This window comes from Beta vulgaris, chromosome 6 (genome assembly GCF_026745355.1).
Source record: "Beta vulgaris subsp. vulgaris cultivar EL10 chromosome 6, EL10.2, whole genome shotgun sequence".
In the NCBI taxonomy this organism is placed as follows: Eukaryota; Viridiplantae; Streptophyta; class Magnoliopsida; order Caryophyllales; family Amaranthaceae; genus Beta; species Beta vulgaris.
Genome location: NC_079207.1, coordinates 58,953,028 through 58,971,336, shown reverse-complemented (window position 1 = coordinate 58,971,336; position 18,309 = coordinate 58,953,028). Strand labels below are relative to the sequence as shown.

The 18,309-nt window shown below is 34.6% G+C and overlaps 1 protein-coding gene across 1 annotated transcript; it reads right to left on the bottom strand.

Moving 5' to 3' along the window:
- Positions 1 to 297: 297 nt before the first annotated feature.
- Positions 298 to 2,261, bottom strand: LOC104897143 (3-ketoacyl-CoA synthase 12). Its single transcript, XM_010683969.4, has one exon. The coding sequence runs from the start codon at positions 1,828 to 1,830 to the stop codon at positions 382 to 384; it is 1,449 nt and encodes a 482-aa protein (XP_010682271.2). The 5' UTR covers positions 1,831 to 2,261; the 3' UTR covers positions 298 to 381.
- Positions 2,262 to 18,309: the final 16,048 nt, after the last annotated feature.

The following is an 18,309-nucleotide window of genomic DNA, read 5'->3' as shown; positions in this document are numbered from 1 at the left end:
TTTATTTTGGGTGTCCTAAAATGTTCTCATTTCCCTTATTTTCATTTTTGAACATCACTTCTTCACTTTCTCTCTCCATCTTTTCACATGGGTTTTGATACCCTACTCTTCACGTTGGTGTGCTTTCAATATGTGGTCCATTCTCCGTTCAGAAAAACCATAATTTCATCCATTAAAGCTAGCATGCATATAGAAAAGCAAATGACATAAACAACCTTACTGTTTATTACATGTAGATATGAGAGGATTTTTAGCTTTTACATAGCTTCCTCAGGCAATTAATATGTCCTTAATAAATAGTAGAAAGAATTGAATAAGATAAATAGGAATGCAAAGTTTCACATTTAAGATAATAAGTGACTTTGGTTGTATATAATTAATTTAAATAATTTTTCCAGGATAATCAATCTTTCCTTGGCCGCATATCTCGCGAATCTTCTCAGCAGTAACATCTTCATCATGAATCCAACCAAAGAGCTCCAAGTAAGGATTAGCCAAGCTCTTAAGAGGGTAGTCTGTAATGAAATCACTCCAGACATTATGACTCCCATCTAAGTCCCTTACTACTTCCCACAAACAACTATTACATTTAAAACCTGACCCAAAACCAACCATCAACAACTTATCTCCTTTTTTTAGCCTCTTTTTGGCCTCCATATACCCCAAAACATACCACAAGCTACACGCTGATGTGTTTCCAAATCGGTGGAGAGTCATCCTTGCTGGCTCCACGTCGAACTCTTCTAACTTAAGACTCTCTTCTAAACCATCGATCACTGCCTTTCCTCCAGTATGAAAGCAAAAATGTTCTACCCCTGTCTTAAAATTAATAGCTGGTTTATTACCTTTTTCCATTGTACGAGTATATCTATGCTTAAAAGGTTTCCAAATATATTTCCAAACTATAACTGTCATTGCAAATCGAACCAATTCCCTTATAGGTAAGATTTTCGGGGCTAAAATCTTAAGATTATCAACCAAACATCTAGTGGCGGTTTTAGGTAGGCCTTTATGAAGGCGGACCCCTTGCTTTCCTACGGAATCCTCCACTTGCATGCAACATTCATAGGACTCATTTATAGCCCCATGATGCGTACGTACAAGACATTTAAGTTTCAACATAGCCTTCTTCCTTAGACACCACTTGTTAGTTAAGAGGATAGCACTCCCACCTGACCTAAAAAGAGAGTTGGATAAAATCATGGATCGATCAGTACCAGAATACCAATTAGGGCTTAGGGATTCGGTTGTTACAATTAACGCGTAACGATCTTTTTGTACCTTAAAAACATTTTGGACAACACTTAGAGAAATTAGGCTAGCACTACACCCCATCCCACTAAGGTTGCAAACTTTAATATCATCCCTCATCTTGTAATGATTCACTATTCTTGAGGCCAAAGATGGTGTGGATGCAAACATTGACACATTAACAACTAATATGTCAATATCTTGTGGAGAAATGTTAGATTTGGAAAAGAGTTTTGCAATACTATCTTGAAAAAATTCATCCATCTCATTGAGGGTGTCATCAAGGTTTGGTCTTTCTTCGCGCCCCATGAGGATGCTTCTTGGAGCATAAGTTTCCTCTCCAAGGCCCGCACCAACGACAGCCTTGAGAAGGAACTTGTAGGTGTCTAAGCCCAAATTTTCATTTCGACATATGATCGTACCTGATAATTTGGTACTTAATTTTCTGTCATTACTGGGTTTGAAGCATTCATAGCCTAGTATGTAGCAATCTTGGTGTCTTTTTATGCAGACCCATTTTAGGAAGTGGAAGAGGAAATAAAGAGAAGGGAAGAGAAGTACTAAGATGTAGAACCCCATCAACTATAAGTGGAAAAACAAAAAGAATTGTCTTTGCTGTTGCGATTTGGTGGTATGTGGAGATAAGCTAAAGGAAGGTTTTTTTTTTTTGACGTGAGGGGGAAGGTACTTAAAGCATCATGTTTCACCCAAAACAAGTAAAAGATTACATTACATTTATGGTACTTCGTCTATTTTAAAATAATTTAAATATTTTTCATTTTCATTTGTTATAAATTAGTTTGACAATTTATTTTTTTTGGCATGGTTTTACTAGTTTAATTATAGGATTTTTTTTGTTCAAAACCACCTAGACTTTTCACGTTTTTAGAAACTCCCACCTTAATGAATTTTTTTTATAAATTTCCACCTACCATTTCCAATTTTATTAAAACTCCCACCACTTAACGATTTGTGTTAAATTCCGTTAACAAAACCGTTAAGTAGCCTCATATATGTATTTTATTATTAATTTACGTTGAAATCAAAGTCAATTTCATCAATTTAAGGGCAAAATCTCAACAATTTTGGAGCAAGTTTGGAACGAATTATAACTATTTGGAAAGATTTGCAACTATATATTTCAAGTTCAATTTTGTTAACAAAATGTATATGAGGGACCCATTTAACGGTTTTGTTAATGGTATTTACAAAAATCGTTAAGTGGTGGGAGTTTTTAATAAAATTGAAAATGGTATGTGGAAATTTATAAAAAAAATTCATTAAGGTGGGAGTTTCTAAAAACGTGAAAAGTCTAGGTGGTAAGATGCGATACTATTCTAACACTCCTTTTTTCCAAAAGAAAAAAAGTAAATCGTTATCTAATTTATCTCTCTCGATACAAAAATATACTTCATTTCCTCCTCCAATAAAAAAAATATATCAATATTTCATATTATATTATTTTGTAATAAAATGACATTTGATAACCACATAACAACTTAATTATATCTTTTAAAACTCATTTTAAACCAAGTGTTCATATTGTTATTTTTGGAATGAAGAGAATCATAAAATAAAATTATGAGAGTTTTATTTGCAATAAATACTTAAAATTATTTAAAAAGTTGATTTTAGTTAGGATAAATGGGATCTAGTAATCCAACCTTTGACAGGTCTTGTTAAAACAATCCTAAGTTTTGATTATTTTTGAATAATTCAACATTTTGGGGTGTCTTTTCATAATGGTCCTTGACCCTTTCGTGACTGGCAGGGGCGGTTCTTGGCCCATGCTGTATAGGCGACGAAATAGGGCCCCAAAAATAGAGGGGCCCCAAAATATATTATATGTATTAAATAATGTTTGAAATTAAAACAAAAGGAAAGCATTTGGATCAATGGTAAAGTAGTAAGGGATGGGCAACAAGGGTGCGGGTTCGATTCTAGGTACGAGCAATTTTTTTTAGTTTTTGCTCTTTCAATTATGACGGCTGACTCATCACTTATTCACATTAATACTAACCATCACACGTGGTTTTTTTTTCTTTGGCTGCTTATTCCCCATTAATGGCTACTCTCTTCTCTCTCCTCCTAACTCTTTCTCATTAATTTCTACTCATACTCCTCTATCTTATTTTCGCAATTTTCCAATAAAATTTACTCTTAAACTTCAATTCAACAAATTTTTCCGAAGAAGTTCAAGAGATGGGTGGTTTTAAATTGATGTACAATGTGTGGTTGGTGATTTTTGTTTAGATTATTTTAATATGATGTTCAGATATTATTTTTAATATAAAAGTATTTTTTTAAATTGAGAATGTAATATCTTTTATAAACTAATTAATATGAAGGGCCAAATTTTAAAAGAGTGTATAGGGCCCTCATTATGTTCGCCCCACCCCTGGTGACTGGCATTACAAGTTAAGTGCGATAGGTGTCACACTATAATTGGTCTGAAAAAGTTTACCTAAAGTTTAGGTAAAAAGTTACCTAGATCCATTATGAGAAGAGACTTTAAAAAGGTTGAATCATTCCAAAATTATCAAAAGATTGGATTGTTTTAAGAACACTGTCAAAGGTTGAATTATTAATATCATTTATTTCTTTTAGTTATGGTTTTTATTAAATGTAGACGTGATTTGTGAAGTTGAATTTGGTAGACGATGAAAGAAGACAAGTTCTTATATATGAGGATGAAAAGAGTGGTGCGTTCTACCTTTAATTCATACAGCAGAATTATCCTATTCTTTTTGGTCTTGAAGGTTAATTTCTATTGTTTATTTGGCGATTGAATTGGCTAACATCAATTCAACAAATAGGCATTGTCACGTTAGTAAAAATAAATAGAAGCTATAACAATATTAAGCTTATTTTTTTCTGAAGTGGAATTACGTTCAAAACTATGGTACCTAAAATGAAATGTGAAAGTATTGGGTCATACCGTCTGACCCAATATGTTTCGTCGGACAAATCCGCGACAACGGTACTGCTGCTCCTTCTTCATCTTCTTCCTCCGCCGCCGCCGCCGCCACGCCGCTGGACAACACTTGAAAACATTCTAGAGGTAAAAAACACGAGTATAACTACCTTTGAGAGACCATGGAGATGTTGTCAACAACAAGGGAGAAGAAAACCTTAGCGTTAGAAAAAGATCGAGCCATTGAATGTATATAGTTTTGTTATGCTTTTTTTTTTATCTAACAAAGAAGAAAGAAATCAGCTATAAGAGGAATGAAGAAGAAAGAGAAAGTGAGAGGAAAGTAGAGGTTAGTGTTTTTTTTTTTTAATATTAGTTAGTTGTTAAATGAAAGAATAATAAAACTAAGAATCCCAAGTTACTTTCATTTAGACTTAATTTACTTTCATTTAGACCTAAGTTACTTTCATTTAGACCTAACTTACTTTCATTTAGACCTAAGTTACTTTCAGTTAGACCTAAGTTACTTTCATTTAGACCTAAGTTACTTTCATTTAGAGGTAACTTACTTTCTTTTAGACCTAACTTACTTTCAGTTAGACCTAACTTACTTTTAGTTAGACCTAAGTTACTTTCATTTAGACCTAAGATACTTTCATTTAGAGGTAACTTACTTTCATTTAGACTAACTGAAAAAAATGAAGACTAACTGAAAACAAATTAACACTAACTGAAAACAAATTAAGACTACCTGAAAAAAAAATGAATACTACCTGAAAAAAAATGAAGACTACCTGAAAAAAAAATAAAGACCAATTGAAACTCAAGTGAAGTCGTCTGAATCTCAAGTAGCCAAAGTGGCACTACGTAAGCTAGTACCAAATTAAAGTGACATTTTGCGGAAGCTTGGATATCAAAATAAAAAAAATTCCTAGAAATATCATATAATAGGTAATAGTACTCGGAAACACTCTAGTTTTTAAAACACTCTATTCGTATAGTAAATTAGTTATCATGTCCGAGGTAAGGAAATTTTTTTATTAATATTGTATTTTAAAATGTTAACATTAAATACAACTTGTTCTAATGGTTAAAACTTTAGTATATGAACTTGATGCATGTCATGGGATCAAATCTTATACTATGCAATATCTAAATTTTTTTATTGTACATAGATTACAGAAAGTAAAATACCCCTAGAAAAAGCGTCATATGACACCGTTCCTTACTTAGAAATGCTTTTTAATATATTTATATAAATTTAAAATTGTCACGAATAAGCCAATATTTGGCTCATTTACTCATAATAAGTCAATTATTATATTAACTCATAATAATCCTAGTTTATAGGAGTGTTGGCTTTTAATAGGTTCAATTAGTAAGTAACATGTTATTTAAGGTAACCCAATCCACATACTTTTTTTATGGTTTACAATTTTTAAGTTTAGTTTAGTTTTAATTTCTTAAAAAAAATTTGACTTCCCTTCTCACCAAAACTCCCAACAAACAGCCCCTACATGCTTTGATTTGGCCCGACTTTCTCTAACCTCAAAAAACCGTCCCTAGACCCCAACGCCTACGACCACCCCCATCCCACCCCCGAAACCACCTTTCCCCACAGTGAAATCATCTCTTCCCCCCCTGTGAACAACACAACCCCTGAAACCACCTCTAACGCCTCTGGTAAATTTGATATGACTGAAAATGGGCTTGGGGAACCCAATACTGAGGAGGAGATTGTGGTACTTTCTCTCCTCTTTCGCCAATGTGGGACAACTCACATGTGCACAACATACATGGGATTCAACAGCCTCCTGCGACTATCCACCATCCTTGCGACACCTTTTCCACCATCCCGATACCGCAAGTGCTCCTCCACCTCTATCAAAATTTGATCTCGCTTTTACAACTCTTCCCTTCTCTCTCTCATACTCAAACTCGTTCATCGATGTTAGTACGTGTTGGGCGGTGGCTTGCCAAGGAGAAATAGTTAGAAGGAAAGGAAAGAAATGGCGGTGGGGTAGTGGTGGCTTGCAAATTAGAAAGAAGTGGTGGTACAGTGGGCTCGTAGGTTGCAAATTAGAAAGAAATAGTGGTACGGTGGGCTGGTGGCTTGCAAAGGAGGGAGAAAGGAGTGTTGGTGACTTGGGGACGGAGAAAGAGGTGGCAATGGTAGGCAGTGGTGTTGGGTTAGATAGTGTCAACAGTCAAGGGTGGAAAAGGTAAAATAGGAACATAAATATTTACCTACTCATCACTCCTCAGAGCATTCCCACTCATGATTTTTTTGGCATAAATTGAGTCATGAACCTTGCTCAAAAAAACATGGGGTTGCATCCATGATTTTTTTATGCTTGTATTTCGGTCATACTATGACTCAATCCATGGGTGGTCAGGTCATCCTATGACCCCAAACCATGGTTGGTCATCCTATGATCTAAGCCAACCATTTTTTCACATGTGGTAGTGCGTCCAAAAGATTAGTTTTTGTTATTCAAAATTTTGTAATCTGAATAAACACTAGAAGAAAAATGACGATTTGTTCCCCCAAGTGTGTCGCACTACAACAAAGACGACGCAAAAATCTAATTTGCGTCGCATGGGAGCTAGAGTGCGATGCAAAACAACTGCTCACAAAAATGTTGAGGCCCTATCAGTGTCGCACGTCATGAAGGTGCGTTGAAAACGGTTAATTTGTGTCAAACGAAGAGGTCCATGCGACGCAGATGTGTTGGGCTTAAAATAACAAAAAAATGATATTGCGTCCCATGGGCTGGAGTGCGACGCAGATGGGCTCCCAACATATAAAAAGCCCACTTTAACTCTTTGCCTCTCTAAAACTGTAGATCTCCGCCCACTTTCTCACTCCATTTTGTCTGTTCACTCTCAGCCTTCACTCTCTCCATTTTCTCACTCCATTTCTGTTCATTCTCTCAGGCCTCCCCATCTCCGATCCGTTCGTTCCTTCGACACTCTCATCTCCCCATCTCAGGCAACTCGAAAATTCACGAGCAATTTTCTGGACCTTCTCGATCCTTCGACCATCTCATCCTTTGACCTCTCTCGATTTGTCATCTCTTTCATCCTCACTACCATAGTGAAGTAACACGCTCCATCTTCGATCAGCGAGAAACGCGCCCCATCTTCGTTCAACGAGAAACGCGCTGACATCCATAGCGAAGCAAAATACGAATGGTTAGGGTTTTGATTTCAAATTTTTCTCGATTTTCATAAAAATAATAGGTCTTCTACTAATTTCGTTTTGTCGTTATCATAGTGGATGATTACATCAGTTTAGTGCTCATCTTGAATTAGGATTTTGATTTTTTTAAATCTTTTCTCATTTTAGCAATTTTCGTATTGTGCTCGAGTATGAGACACGAGCAACAATTGATAGCCAAATAGGAAGAAGACATAATGTTTTTAGTTGAAATTTAACTTATTATCACCGTATCTTCAATTTCTCTTTTTTCGATTTTTTGCAATTCAAATATACAGAGTTACAAGTTGATTCTAAGTAGTATCTGTAATTTTGTAATTTTCTCTTTTATGATTTTTCTGTTATTTTCTTTTTTGATTTTCTGTAATTTTCTCTTTTTAATTTTCTGTAAATCATATACTTTTTTTAGTTTCTTTTTTGTAAACGGATGACTTGGATTTCTTTTGCAATACAACTTTTGTTTGGACACAACGCAGATTCATTTTTGCAATACATATTGTAAATTTTAGTTTTTCATTCTGTTTGAGATCCTGATGTTTGAAGGATGTAGACAATTTTTTTCAATAAAAGGCATGATTTGCGTCGCACATAGTGACGAATAATGCGACGCAAATTCATTTTTTTTTAACAAAAAATACATGATTTGCGTCGCACATAGTGATTCATGCGACGCACATCACTTAAAAATGGTTGGGGTTCACGGGTCATGTGCGTCGGACGTCGCATAAGTCCGACGCAAATAGCTCTTCATATGCGTCGTTTCCTCATCCGACGCAGATCATGTCTCTCGATTTGCGTCGAGACCTGTGTCGTCGGACCATTGTGCGACGCAAATGATGGTTCCAGGTCCGACGCAAATCGATGATTCCGTACTAGTGAAATTTAAAAAAATAAATTAAAAAAATAAACATTTCACCAATGGTCCTATCTTTTTGAGATCTATAAGTAGACATCCATTTTGCTATATTTTGACAAACTTTTTAAATTAATTATTTTCTCTCTAAATTATAGACACGTGAATAATTATTTTTGCAAGATTTTATTCTTGAAGAATATTTTTTAATCAAAATCAATTACTACTAAATAAATTTATTTAGGATGGTAAATCCGCAAATAATTTACGTAAATTCTTGTATGATATTATAAATATCAAAAGGTGTAAATAATGTGTTGATGTAGGAGAGAAAATATGGGATGGGGTATAGTAAAAAATTAAAGAAGGAAAGAAGGATCATGTGTTTTTTCCCTGGGTCATAAGTGGAGTGTATTATTTGTCAAAATGGGTCATAAATCATGATCAACTTTTGTAAGATGGGAGAGAAAGTTGATGAGAGAGAGAGAGAGCTGACATGCTTTTTTGGGACATGAATGGTCATGCTCTCATAAACTTTTACTCTCCATAGTTTTTATTACTTTATTTTACCCACATTCATTTTTGGGTCTTCCCTTATTAGTTTTTCGGCTTTTCTTTCTCTTTTTTAGAATGGTCGCACAAATTTTTAGTTATTATCTTTACCTTGTCTCTCTTGTTTTCTTGGATATAATATGCCATTAAATTTCTACTTTCTCTTTTCTCCTATTACCTACAGACCAAATTCTTCTCAAACTGTGAGATCAAAGAAGCGAAGGGAGTACAAATCTAAGTTAATTTAAAGATTGAATTATCACTATTATATAAGTCAAGGGGGGAGGTATGGTGTCCCCTTATGAAAAGTTTTTTTTTTCCTTAGCTAAATATATGATTGCATACTCAAATTTTCTACAAGTTTATCATTTCCTATTTTTGATTTTCAGATGGTCATGATGTATATTCGTGTCTACTTAAAATTTCAATAATAAACTAAACAAATATAAACAAAGTAACTTGACTTAATGAGAAAAAGACTTACATCTAAATGTTTATCACAACTCTAAACACTTTATAAATTACATTAATTTGTACTATAATGATTAGAATTGCATTTAGGAAGTAAATTGCAGTTTACTCATTCCGTTTCCTAAAGATCATCCTTGTTACTGTTCCTACAGATACCAAGGAAAATTCATTTGTGTAGGGTATGGGTTGGATAAAGTAGGAGAGAGAAAGGGGTTAAGATAAAGAAACAAATAAAAAGAGGTTAAAGTAGGAGAGAGAAATGGAGTAAAATTGAATTAATAATGTAATGGTGGACCATATGATCAGACATGAGAGGCTATAAAGGGAAAAAAGTTCCAAATAAGGAATAAAGTAAAAGAGGAAAGATCTTCTGGAAACGTACTTAAACAGAAAGAGGGGAGATCTTTAGGAAACGGATGGAGTAAAAAAAGAAAATTGATATATGCAACTTTTAGGATTGTATATAAGAAGTTAAAAATAAATTTTAAATAATAGAAAAACATTAATTATATAAATTGATGCATAATTATATCATAAATTTCTTAATCTATATCATTACTATTTCCGAATGAAGTATTTAATTATTTGAATTTAGAGAAAGTCTAACTTTAATGGCATATAGTACGGTGGCTAGGGTTGGTTTGGTTTAGCTTGATTCCCAGCTACTTGCATAGTTGCATTTGCCTGGGTTAATGCAGATCTAACTACTTCCAAATGAATGACTGGCTCTGACCATTATGATTATCAGAAAAGAACTGTTGGAGTATGATATACTCCTCGATCATTTATAGATTCATATATTTGGACTTATTACTCTATATTTTTATATAATAATATTATATTTTCTTCCTATATATTTGAACGAATCCAATTTTATTATTACATCTAATAACCTCGTATATACTACCTCCGTCCCATTATATAATTCCCGTATTTTATTTTAGGTGTTAAAAAATATTGTTCTCATTCACTTGTTTTCATTTTTGAACGTCACTTTTTATTTTCTCTCCACTTTTTCACATGGATTTTTTATACTCTCATTTATTATTCTTTCAATCTCATTGGTTGCGTATAAGAAAAAAAAATTATTTTACTTTCTATCTCCTCTTTTCACATGCTCACCCGTCAAATGTTCTAATTCTTTTTCATTTTTTATGACAATATATAATTATAAAAACACAACAACTCCCAATACAAGTACATAATAATCATGTTTTCATTAATTTTTGTATCTAAAATAAAACGAAAAATATAAAATAAGACGGATGGAGTACAATTCTATGACGGGTATGGTAGGGAACAAGTGGAAAAAAGATATACTCTTCACGTGATTGTGCTTTCAATATGTGGTCCATACACCATACAATTAAACCAGCAAAATCTCAAACAATTAAAGCATGTATATGGAAAAATCGATGGCAGAAAGTAGCTTATCTATATATACATATCTAAAATTCAAAGTAATCAATTGTTACGCTGTCACATGTTCTTTCTCTTTCAAATAATTGACACAAATTAACAAGAAAAATGACTCTTAGCTATCAAGTTTCCGTTTTATCATAATAGTAATAGTAAAACATCAAATCAACTTTGCTGAATTATAAAAATCTTTAATGAGCCTATCAAACCTCAATTTATGATTAGTCTTTTACAAGATAGAAAAACAAATATTAACTATGTGAAGGAGAAATTCGAGAAAAATATATTGTAGTTAACTTAAATCAATGTATAAATAGGAACGGAAATGTAATGTGTCTTTATGACCCGAAAAATGATATTCAGATCAACTAATTTAAAAGATCGATCCATCGTATGATTTCAATTTGTGAGACGTGGGGGTAACTATTTGTCTTAAATAGACACTTATAAATTTTTATATATAAGTGATCTATTAAGATAAACAAAACTACCTTTAGACCCATGTAACCTTTTGTCCTAAATGGGGTCACTTTTACATATATTCAAGTGACTCATATAAAGTAAGCAACTATTCATGGTTTATAATTAGCTCATTTTGACTTAAAAGAGTGACCCATTTTGCGAAAAGTTAATGATATCACAATAAATTTATTATGCATCCGATACTCAATACTAATTGAAATTTATGAAGCATTGGAGGTAGTTACTTGTCATCTAAATGCATATGTTGATATGGAGGCATGTATTCCAATTAATTTCATTAAAAAAAATTAATAAATGAATTATACACAATGACTCGAAACATTACCCCATGCAACAACTAATTATTTATTATTACTTATATATATGTGAGCCTGTGAGGAGTGTAAAATTTAGGAATTCTCCCCTAGGAAGCGTTGCTCATATTATTCACAATATACCAAAAGCACAATGTAACCTGATTAAAATAATTACATACCTTACTCTAAATATGTATACTAAATATTTTTACATATAATCAGGCCCGGCCCTGAGGGGTGTTCAGAGGGGCGGTGGCCCAAGGCCCAAAAGAACAAGGGGCCCATTTTTCGGAAAATCCAGAAATTTAAACCAAGAGATAATAATGAATCCCTAAGTTTCCTACTTTTCTTTGGTCCTTCTCCCTCTCAAGTCTCAATCACCTTCTACTGTACTTTTTCTATCTTCTCTCCTCTAAAATCTGGTAATCTAAATCTTGCTTCACTGCTTCTGCTCCACAACAATCAATCAATCAGTCATGGGCTACTCAATATCTTGGAGATTTTACAACCGGAATAAACTATATGACAAATTTTGCATCTGATATCTTGTTTTTGCATCTGAAAATTTCAATCCCGGATTTTCTCATCTCTAATTATTGCATCTGAAAATTTCAATCTTTCGGTTTTTTGGTATCTCTTTCTTATCAAATACTCATTTCATAATTGAATACTCAATTTATATATGAGTTTGGTCAAAATTGATTTTGGGGCTTTGGACTTTGGTGGTGAATCAAAATCACTGTCGTTTGTTGATAATTTTCAATCTGCCAATCTTGAATTATTTTTTTATTCATTAAATTATGAAGTCATTCTTTTCAAAGTTGTATCTTACTTTTCTTAAACAATTTTAATATACAGAGCTGAGAGCATATGTTTAGGTTGTAGGCGTATATATCTTGGCTTAGACATGATTATCTCAATTATGGATGAAAGTAGAAGTAGATGAAGTGTTTTACGTGAAATTATTATACATCTTGTTGAATTTTTTAACAACTATATTACTAAATATGTAATTAATATTTTAATGAAATTGATATTTTTTGATTGATCCATGAGTTATATTAGAATATATATGTAAAGGCCCACATTTATCAAATCGCCCAGGGCCTAGAAATTATCAGGACCGGGCCTGCATATAATTACTCTAACACACCCCTCAGTTGGAGGGGATGAGGACAACTACTTAATTTGGACCGAGAATCTGCAAACAAGGGTTGAGGAAGGCTCTTGGTAAAGAAATTCACAAACTGATAATAGGAGGGAGCATGAAGAACACGAAAACGACTAAGAGCAACCTTTTAACTTTGGAAAATTTCCAATAGTAAGCTCCTAGTCTTGAGAATTTCCAACGGTAGATGCAACTTCTTTTTCTTTTCATTGCTAGGCTTTAGTTTTCCTAATTTATCCAAATGTAACATTAATTAAGCGTAAACATCAATTTCATGTTTAGTTTTGATACTTTTGTTAACTTTTGACTAAACCCTACTATTATTTAGGTCTAGACATTTAACTGACATGAAAATTTATCCCTTCAATTTTAATTTTAACTTTCCCTCTAGCCTAATAACCCCTTCACATTATGAAATGTGTTGCCTTGTTACTGTTACTCACCTTCCTTGTTCTTTTTTTAATAGAAAAAATCTGTGGCAAATTCATCTTCTTACTCCATCACAGTGTAATTTTTTTCCCTTGGGTATGCATCATATATTTTAGAAGTTAAAAAATAGTGAATCTTTCACTTTATAAGAAAAGTACATGAAGAGTATGCATACTACTAATAGTATATAGTATATCAAGATATGTCAAGATTCATCATTAAGATTAATCTTGACCCACTCTTTAACCTAAATAGATCATTGTCAGTAGGGTTTAGGCAAAACATAACAGAAGTATTAGAAATTAACTTTTAAGGCTCATTAAAGCTACATTTGGGTAAATTAGGAAAATTGAGACCTAGCAATGGAAAGAAAAAAGAAGTTAAACCTAACATTGAGGATTCCCAAGAATAAGAGCATATAAATGGCAATTTCCTTTTTAACTTTTACACAAAGCAAGTACTAGCTTTATTTGGTGGTATTCTTAATAAGTAGTATAAAGTATTGAATAAGATAAATACATGTATAAAGTGCCACATTCAAAATAATAAGAGCCTTGGTAGTAGACTAGGTTGTATATGACAGAAGTATTTTATTTCCAAGATAATCAATCTTTATTTTAGCCTATATTCCTCTCGAATCTTTTGCAGGCCTAAAAAGGTAATGAAGGCTAGTCTCATAATGAAGATGATATATATAAATTTCTCCTTAGTGAAGCAGCAAACCCTAAATGCTCTCCAGCTCCCCCCTCCCCCTAAAAAAGACAAACAATCAAGACCCGGCCCCGCAGGTTTGCTGGTGGCCGGTCGCTACCGGTCACCGATGAGCCTACCCCCTTGTCTTTTAGTTAGTATACTAGGATATATAGGTGTTCCCCGGTAGTCCTTCCCCTTCCCCTGCTTTGTGCATCGCCAATTTTCTTTCACATCTCGCGCGACACCCCTCCCCCTCCCCTGGTGTTTTCTTCTATCGCAGGACTATCCTCTTCAACGTCGTCCCCCGTCACGTCACTTCCCATCTTCCCCTCCCCTGAGTTGATTGCTTATTGTTTCAGTTTGCCTAGGTTTCCCCCTTTTGATTTCATCGTAGCAGAGTTGTCGTTCACACACCCTCTTCCCTGTGTTTCAGCGTTCCCGTTCCCCATCCTCGCGTCAGGTCAGCACATTCCTCGTGTTAGGTAATGACCCCTTGGTTTCTGTTTGGGCCTCCCATCTCCCCTCTTGTGTTAGTGTTATGGTCGTTTTGGGATTCCCCTCCCATGGTTTTGTATTGGGCTCTACTTTCCCCTTGCCCCTGTTAGTGTCGGGCACTCTTTTCTTCTCTCCCATGTTATTGTCGGGCTCCCTTTTCCCCTCCCTCCTGGTTGTTGGGTTATCCAACTAGTTATGTTCGATGTTAGTGTGTGTGGTTTTTTCATAAAATTCGTGTTTATCCGAATAATAGGAGTGTGTTGTTTGTTTTGAGTTGTTAAAGATGTTGTTTGTGGTTTGTTGTAGCCATCAACAAGTGTTTGTCAATTGGGTTAGGATTGGTGGTCCAAGGTTGTAACTGTAGAATATGTAGTTTTTTGGAATTTTATGCTGAGGGACAAGGTGACTCAAGCTTGTGAGCATGGACGAGGCGATGACAATTTTTCATGGTTGGGACGTATGTTTTCCGATTTTGCAAACCGCAGGTGTGTTCGACAGCTTCACTTGTTTGGCTCTTTTTTTAGCTTGGCATTGATATTAATGGTCCTTGCCTTGATAACTTGAAATCTGAAGGCGGCACCCCAGTTGCATCTGGGGGTTCTCAGCACGCCCATTCATCTACGTTTCTCCTATCTTATTCAGAAACCTGAAATACTCTCGAGCGAGAGTAATGAGTCACAACAGAACATGACTCTTCAAAAGATCATGTGCCCATAAACCCAAGCAACATCAAATTGTTGGGATTGCTCATGCGATGCGACGCGACGCTCGCCATTGGTTGTTTGTGGTCCAGATCGTGAACGTTATCCGCTTCTTCTACCACTCCCATCAGTCATCTGAGGTTTGAATCTACCACAACATGCATTGACTATCGACGCCCCCCTTCCTAAGAGACTTTTTATCGATTTTATTTATTTTTGTTTTAGATGGAATGTACAAGCTCATAAAGCTCCTTTAGGTTTGTTTGTTTGGTTTAGGTTTTGGTTGTATTAGCATTAGGTTGTACTTCCTCTTACTAATGCATGATTTCTTGTTGTTAAATCAAAATAATGAAGATGATATTGCCAGCAAGTGAAAGGCGATATCATCTTCATTGGATCAAACCAAATAGCTCCAGGTAGAACTACCCAAGATCTTAAAAAGTAGTCTTTACTCTCTAATGAACCTAACTTATGAGTCTAAAAAGTTGAATGAAGAGACATCTAGACAGAAAAATAAATAATAAATAATATACAAAAATTATTAGGATATTATGTTCAAAATGAGTCTAGTTCGGTATGTATTATTATATTCCGATCTGGAATGTTGTTAGTAATTCTAGTTCAGCATGGTTTCCTGATATTAGGGCGTATATATATTTTCTTATGTTTAATGAGATTGATTGATGAGTTTTCCTAAATTCATAAGACCATAGTATCACAACCTCTCTAATTTAGACCCTTTTTTTGAATCTGGTGACTTGTTGTAGTTCTTGCGGCTTTTTTTTTTTAGTTTTTTGACGTTCTATTGTTCTGCTATGACTGAAGTTGCTACATGCTAAGGGTTCACCTAATGGCTCTCGTTATGAGCCTTTCACCGAGTATTACCTTCAACCGAGTGAAGGTATTGGTGTCATCATCAGCACAATTCTCCTCATAGGTGACAATTATGAAGAGTGGTCAATGTCTCTTCGCAATAATCTTCGTGCCAAAAACAAACATGGCTTTATTGACAGTACTATTCAAGAACCCGATTCCAAATCTCCCGACTAAGCGCAATGGGGTATTGTAAATTCTATGCTTGTTGCTTGTATTTTTAATATGTTGGATGTATATGTTCGCATCCCCCCCCCCCCCGAGTTGGTGCATGACCCTCTCGGCCTTGCCAAGGGACGGGGTTCATCACTTAGCAAAATTGGCTAAATACTCCTCATATCCCAACTCGGGATCATAGGGTTCATTCGCCCCCGAGTTGGTACAATACTCTCTCAGCCTTGCCAGGGGGATCATCGATCACTTAGCAAAAATTGGCTAAGTACTCCTCATATACCCAACTTGGGATCATAAAGGGCTCCTTACCCCCCCCCCCCAAGTTGGTACATGACTCTCTTGGCCTTGGAAGGGGGTTCACCACAATAGGCGTGTTTTTGTTTCTCCTACGCGGGATGAGCGTGTATTTGATTTGACTACCCCATTGTAAAGTTTTTTGTATTAAAAAAATTTTGAAGTCGCCAATAATTCTTTAAAGGAAGAATCATAAACCTAATTGGATATTGGGAAACCATTGGGACAAATAAGCGACTTATCCAATGTAGAATTCTCTGTCATGACTCTATAGATGGTCAAAGTGAACCAAAGATTGAGTTCTGGGGTGAGGGTACAAATACGGTCATAATGAACCACATTGCCCACTGCTGGCCTCTACTAAATATCGATTCATTATAGATTTTATGTCAAAGAATAATCATATAATATTTTGTACACCCTAAAAATATTTAGTCTAAGTTGGACCAGGAAAAAATAAAAAGACTAATTTCAGTGAAGTTCTTATGCAATCAAATTACAAGGTTCCTAGTAGGTTGTCTAAATTATCTAAATTAATATTAGAACAATTCTTTAGGTCTTGTTTAGCAATAATAACATGTGGGTGATAACAATCATGTAGGGCTATCATATAATATGCATATAATGATCAAGCAAGCATGTAATAATATACACAAGGCATGAAAAAATATAATATAAAATAAAGCATAGAAAAGAGATTAGAATGTACAAAGGTGCGATTTTTATATTAAAGATCTACATCATGAAAGAAAAAGTTACTAACTTCAATATGAAAATAAAGAATTTATTTAAGGATCCTCAGGATTATACCTATGCGGTTTAGATTTAAGAGTAACACGATCTTTAGGTGGAGCAATCGCGAAACCAATAACGCAATGTGATTAGGAATAGATTGAAAGTACTAGAGTGTTTGAGTATTTTAGAAGTCAAAGTGTATTTGCAAGTATTCGAGAGAATTTTTTGTATTCGTAAAATAATAATGAAAAGTCGTCCCTTAAATCGGGAAATCATGAGTATTTATAGGCAGAACGACACTGCACCTAGCTTAACTAACGTGTCAGGCGCATGATGTGGCATGCCCAATAAAAAAGCGTACACGTGGCACGCGTTTTGAAAAGGATAAGAAAGAAACTCTACATCTCACACGCAAAGACCTGCGCTTGACGCAGGTTTCTGAATGAGTCAGAAATCCACGTGTCAGGTGCAGATTAGTGCACCTGACACAAGTGGACAAACATGCACCAGGCACAAGCCCCTGCCCCAAGCGCACCATTCTAGTTCCTTGCGAGCCTTTGCCAGCTTTATTTGGAACACGTTTTCAAAGATTTATTTATCTTTTGACTATGGATATCTGATTTTACGAGATAAAATATGATTTTCACTCATAAAAAATATCTCTAGAAAATATTTATTATTAAAAAAAATCAATTAATTATTAATTAATTGAGCTTTTCAAAGAATTTGGCTCAAATACAATTAATTATCATGCATAATTAGTTGGGATTTAGAATATCATTTCGAAATACAATTTTGGAGTGGTTCTTTATTAGATTGCTCTTCCGTTGAGTCGCGCCAACTAATACCGCGATATGTTTCAAAATTGGATTGTTAAATGGGGAGACATGATTATGTGTCTACAGAAGCATCCACTTTGACTGAGGTTCAGGAAACCTAAAGTTAAAGTATTCGGTGCCGGGACGGAGAATGATTCTAAATGCTCCGCAGTTTAAAACTGATCTATACATGTTGGTCTCTAAAAAACAAAGTTAGTATGCAGCATAATAACTACAAGCAATCTGATTACCTGCAGAAGAAGATGTTAGCAGATAGGTGCAAACAACTCATATAGAGCACATAATGATGCAATAATGCAAACTTAGACTCTCTAAGGATATGAGACCCTATGCAAGAAGTAAGTTTATGCAAAGGTAAGGGTTGATATGTCATGCAAGGTCAGGGTTATGCAAGACTAGAATATATGTAATGTAATGTTGTAACACCCCGATAATTCTCTCTTTTTAGA